Genomic DNA, 6,414 nt, shown 5'->3' on the forward strand with positions numbered 1-6,414 from the left:
CTGCAGCCTAATACGAGTCTCCTCCTGGATCATGGCCGAGACTGCCTCCTCAAGTGTGGGAATCTTCGGCTAAGCTAGAAGCAATGCAATCCTCTGAGAAAACTCTGATGCCAGCCCCTTGAGAAACACCGTAGTCCTTTCCTGTAGAAAGGCCTCTCGCTCCTTGCACTCCGGGTCCTTGTAGCTTGCCCGAGGTGAGAAGTGATCATAATCTAGCCACAGTCGCTCCAGCTCTGTGGCATACTCCTGTACAGTCCTATCTCCCTGGACTGTGGATCTGGAACACCCTCAGGTTATTCCCCACCCCATCATAGGTCCTCCTCAACTTCTCCCAGACATCCTTTACCTTCCTGATGCCATCTACTGTGGCGGAGACCGACTGGACCAAAAAGTTGAGGAACCAGATGTACACCAACATATGAATGGACTTCCACTCATCTCTTTCTGCTAAGCCCTCAACCGGCTCTGTCCTTTCTCCTGTCAAGTACCCCTCCAGGTTCCTCCCTGCAAGGGTGTATCTCACCCGCCGTGACCAACTCAGGTAAGTAGCTGGTTCATTAAGCTTCAGATCGATGGGTGGAAGCTCTAACTTTGCCGGTGGCCTTGTCGCGCTCTCACCAGCCGACAACTTCATCAGCTGTATTAAAGTTGAGACCCCCGTGGGGTTCAACTTCTTAATGATCTCCTCCATCGATCAAGCTCTAGATCAAACACTTGTTGTGCGCAGTGAAAATTTCGGCAGCACTTCTGCTACACAACAAGAGTAAGATCTCAACTAAATCCTTGTTTCTCAAAGAAAACAAGAATCAAAAGTGATATATCTCAACAACGTGAGATATACACTCTTCCTCTCATCAGTTCTAGGACTGAAATGTCGAGAGAATCTAACAAGCTACACACCTAGATCTGGATCTTCCACATCACGACAAGATCCTCCTCTCTGACAAAATCAGCAATGGGAACCACGGCGACGGCGGCTAGGATTTTAGCTTTGATACCATAATGAATTGAAAACCCTAATCTTATTATGAAATCTCTTGGGCTTATATAGGCCCTCACAAACTTACAAATAACCCCTTCATATTATTAATATGTCAACTGCAAATATACACCATGTAGCAAGAGGGTTTTAGCCATTATAAGTCCTAGACTATCTTACTAGCACGCATAATCTCTGAATTTCATATGCATTACTTTTTTTCTTTTACCTTTGATAGAGTCAATAGAGGATGATTTAGTCATTTTAAGTTAAATTGTGGTAAAAAAAACCATCACGTGACATCTTAGCCTAGTGGTAGAACAACGACATCCAATATTAAAAAATGTAATTGTCAAAGTGCTAATAAAATAGTTTAGAACCCTCAGTATAAAAAATGTAGTTGTGTTTAGGGATTGTTTGATTGCAGATATTTTGAAGCAAAAAGTTGAAAAGTTATATGGGCCCACATTAAACTTTTCCAGGTTTAATTACTATGTTTCGGTGCATCTTTATAAACCATGAAAATGCTAAGGTGCCACTCAAAAATCCTCTAACCAAAATCCATTCAAAATGAGAAATTTTTTATGAAAAATGAAAATATATCATAAAACCAATAGAATATAATCGAACAAGGTAAAACTAAAATGGAAAGTGGTAATGCGTATGTCCACTTTCTATGCAGTGCACAAATGCATGAAAAATGTGTTTATGCAAATGTAAAAAATGTGTGTGTGAAAGTCCGTCTAACTATTATATCAAAACTTTAAAGTTATGATTAGGTTTTAGGATTATATTTTCATATTCTAACATATCTTCACAGGTTAGTTGTTTTTTTATAGACCGAAACTTGAACTCAGAGAGTGATAATATTTTTTAAAAAATCTATTCTAAATTCGTGTCCATCAACATTAGAACCGAGATAGGGTCTGATACTCTGTGAAAGTCCCTCTAACCATATGAGGGTGTTTGGGGTGACTTATTTTGCAAACAAACTAGCTTTTAATCTAGTCTTTTTTATTTCTACCTGTTTGGCAAAATAACAAATAAGTTGCCTTATAAATCACATTTTAAAAGGCTAGTGTATTACAGGTTTTTAAAAATTAATTTATAAGCTCAGCTAAATAAGCTAGGTTTGAAAAAAAAAACTTACTATATATACTATTCATACAATTTTTGTAATATTTTTATTATAAAAACCAAAATCCATTAAAAGCTAGCATAACTTATAACCTTTAAAAAAACAAAACTCTCCAAACATCCTCATATCAAAACTTCAAATGATAACACTTGATAATTATAGTTCTATATTTTCAATATTCCTCTTCCTTCATGTTTCACAGCCGGCTCATTGAATGAGAGTGTGCAGTGGAGACCGGGCTCCTATTGGGAGCATGAGTGAACCCTTTACTCCACGTGTTGATTCGCTCACTCTAACCAATGCAAATAACCAATCTCTGACTCACTCAATTTGGACAGTTCTAACGACAGCAGCAAATTTCAAACAATTCAAACCCCCCACACTAAAACATTAATTAATTGGTACAAAAGTTAAAAATTTCTCCCTCTTCTCTATAAATGTAGAGCCTCTCCTCTTCTTCGCTTTTTGACAAAGAGAGAAAGAAAGAAAGAAAGAAAGAAAAATGGAAAAATCCCCTCCTCTCAGTTCATCATCCTCATCCTGTTCAAGCTCAACTTCTCCTTCTCTTCCCTTGCCTCGTAATAGTAATGACAATATTGAGAGGCCAAAGCGCAAGAGAGAGCCCAACCCTATGCTTGCTAATGGCAAGAGGAGCTCTATATATAGAGGGGTCACTAGGTAACAACAATTAAAATTAAGGATATGAAAATGTGTGTGTATATATAATCAATTTATACTACTATCTCAATATTTCAATATTTTGTTCTCTCACTTTTATGGTAACATGGGCCAACGTCAACTTCTGCGTTAAGGGGGTTATTCATTGGGGTAATTTTGGGGATAATTAAAAAGCCAAACTCTCTCAGTGCATGCATCCTTTTTCCCCTTTCTTTCCTTATTTTTGTTGATTTTGTTTGTTTTCTAATTTTTAAACTTAAATGCGTGTCACTTTAATATATTGTAGGCATAGATGGACAGGTAGATATGAAGCCCACCTTTGGGACAAGGGTTGGAACCCCCTTCAAAACAAAAAAGGGAGGCAAGGTATATATTTTAACATGTTTTATAGCTCTAAAATAAATTTTCTAGAGATTTTTTTTTTTTGAGAGAGATTACATTTTTAAGTTTTAATGAGATTATTTATTTATTTTCTCATATAATTAATTTCTTTGTTTTTTTTATTTTATTTTTTGTATGTGCCGCTCTCATGGATGCTTCTGTCTATTTTCTAGTGTATTTGGGTAAGTTGTTTATCACATGCATTACTATATATCCTTCTTCGTTTTCACTTACAGTTATTAAAAAAAAGTTGGCTAATTTTTTATTTTATTTATGTATGTTTTATTCTCTAAGGTACCGTTTAGCAAAATGGTTAGGTAAGGGGTTAAGGAGACTTAACCCCTTTTTAACCCGTCAAATACAAAAAATCTATACAATGGTTAAAGTGAGTTAACCCTCCATAATTTGCTAAACATAAAAAATATAGAAGGGTTAACCTAACCCCTCTAGAGGAATTAAAATGAGGGATTTACTAATACTCCTATTTAGAATGATTAAGAGTTAATCATTCTAATTATAAAAAAATAGTCAAAATTATTATTATTTCCAAACACTAAAACTGATCACAATGACTAAAATAAAACTTATTTAACGGGTTAATAATTTAGTCCTTCAGATTATCGAATAGGCTAAATATATTAATTTCTTCTCTTTAACCCCTCTTCCTTAACCCTTTGCCAAGCAAGGCCTAATCTAATTATTGTTATGTGATTATATTGATGGTTAATTGATGGCGTTATGTGATTACATTGATGGTTGATGCATGACGCGGGACAGGAGGATACGATGAAGAGGAGGCAGCTGCTCGAACCTATGATCTTGCCGCGCTTAAGTACTGGGGCCTACAAGCCACCCTCAACTTCCCTGTAATTGCCCTTTGCACATTCTCTATACGTTTAATCCCTTCAATCGCAATTATTTTTGGCTAGTTATAACGTTGTTAAATTTATATTTTATTAAATTTAATATTACAGGCTGAGAATTATGTAAAAGAGTACGCAGAGATGCAGAAAATGTCCAAGGAAGAGTACTTGGCTTCCCTTAGGCGTAAAAGCAATGGCTTCTCACGCGGGCTCTCGAAATATCGAGGTGTTGCAAGGTAATATATTGATTAAGAAATAAGAATCACTTCAAAATTTTTGGTCTAAATTCTAAGGAGGTTCTTTCTCAGTTTATCGAAAATTAAAACAAAATTTGTTTTTAACTCTTGCGAAATGATACCTGGTTTGTGAATGAAGGCATCACCAAAATGGACGATGGGAAGCAAGGATTGGTCGCGTTGTGGGACAAAAGTACCTATATTTGGGAACTTATAGTGAGTTCTTCTTTTTTCTTTCCTCCTAATTTTTATTGGCTACATGCAATCATCTTACATTTGTTTTCTTAGATTAGTTTGAGAAGTTTGATAATGAATTTTATTTATGGTTTTAAATACCGGTGCGTGAAAGTAATCAAACCGGCTGGGGATTATTGTGTGGTATATATCTTCCTCCATAAAATAAAATGTGAAATATAAAATACATTACATTAGTAACTGAATATCAGAAATTAATAGTTGTTTGTTCATATTTTAACACACAAGGTAACAAATTAATTGTGACTAGAACTCAATTCCATTGGAAGTTTTTTTAAGTGAAAAGGTGAGACCTTGTTACTCAATTCAACTGGAAGTTTTTTTTTAAGTGAGAAGGTGAGACCTTGTTGTCTCGTTTAATTAATTAATCTATTGTTTAATTATATAACTCCAAAACTAGGATGAATGCATTAATATGTGGTCGTGCCTGTAAATGGCAAAATAGTTGAAACTAGGATGAATGCATTAATTATAATATGGTGGTCGTGCCTGTAAATGGCAAAATAGTTGAAACTAGGATGAATGCATGAATTAATATGTGGTCGTGCCTGTAAATGGCAAAATAGTTGAAAATTTTCTCACTTGCACGTGGAATTGTGAGGTGCTATCTACTAACAGCTTTTCGGAAAATAAAATTTATTTGAGAGCAATTCATGACATAGTACATAATATGCTAGGGTATTCTTTAGATTTTTGTTATAGATTTTTCAATATTTTTTAACTGAGGTTAATGACGAGGGTAAGATACGCACTTCATCCAAACTCTATTAGAAGTTAACCGATGATATGTTGACAGGTATACTAAAGGATTTTAATTGATTTTGATGTGGGAGGTTTCAGTATGGCTTTAACTGTCTTGAGTTCGATTCCAAGCTAGGTTACCTTTAAAAAGAATTTTTTTTTTAGGGTAAAGTGACAAATGTGAAAATTTGAAGGGTCGAGTTTAATAATACAGTAAATTTTAGGAATATATAGATAAAGATAGCCGAGAACCAACAGAAACTTTCCCTTCTGAATAATGTCTGTTTTCCTTCTTTGTTTTCTTTTTTTTTATATGTCAAATATTTGTGTCTAAATTACATCCTATTATACTGATAGGGATCTAGATATTTTGTTCATATCCATATTCAAGTCCTATAAAAAAAATTCAGAAAAGATATTCACATCCTACTGGGTACGGATAGTTAATACGTACATCCGCAAACAATGGAGCGACGGTAGACTGCGAGTTTGTTATAACAATAGTATGTCAAAGAGTCAAACCTGAAAAACCTCTTAAATTGAAATTTCATGCTCCCCCGTTCAAACAGTCAAACCCCCCAAGTACCTTTTTTTTTTATCGACTTTTTTTCTGATAAATTTTTGTCATCTCAGGCACTGAGGAAGAAGCTGCAAGAGCCTACGACATTGCAGCTATACACTACAGAGGCCACTACGCAGTTACCAACTTCGATATCAGCAGCTACGTCGATACTCCCAAGGCATCGCCACAGCACCAATCCCAACCTCAGCCTCAGCCACAGGTAAAGCCTGAGCCGAACGCAAACACAATCCCCTTCGGCATCCCCTTGGATTCTGGCAATCAATCTGCGACGAATGCTGGAGCTGTACAACATCCATGGATGCCTGGCTCCGACAATGGTGTTGACGGTGGAGAGAAGGCGACGGACTTGTTTGATTTCTTTAATAACCCTGGGTTTGAGGACAACGTTGAGAACCTTTTCTAAGGACTGCAGTCGTTGCGGTTGCAGTAAGCGAGTATAGAGTGGTACTGAGTGTGTCTTGTGGGGATTTGATCGAATTCAGCATTTACTTTGATTAGTGTTATAGTTTCTCTTTTGAATGTTTAACTCTCATGATGTAGTGTTCACTTTTCAAATTTTC

General features: G+C 35.9%; 1 protein-coding gene across 1 annotated transcript; it reads left to right on the forward strand.

The window, feature by feature from the left end:
- On the forward strand, positions 2,620–6,393 carry LOC109829501 (ethylene-responsive transcription factor WRI1-like). The gene is made up of 6 exons (XM_020396599.1): positions 2,620–2,795; positions 3,082–3,161; positions 3,954–4,042; positions 4,151–4,275; positions 4,415–4,491; positions 5,905–6,393. The coding sequence occupies exons 1-6, from the start codon at positions 2,620–2,622 to the stop codon at positions 6,255–6,257; spliced, it is 900 nt and encodes a 299-aa protein (XP_020252188.1). The 3' UTR covers positions 6,258–6,393.

This window comes from Asparagus officinalis, chromosome 2, assembly GCF_001876935.1.
Source record: "Asparagus officinalis chromosome 2, Aspof.V1, whole genome shotgun sequence".
NCBI classification, from domain to species: Eukaryota; Viridiplantae; Streptophyta; class Magnoliopsida; order Asparagales; family Asparagaceae; genus Asparagus; species Asparagus officinalis.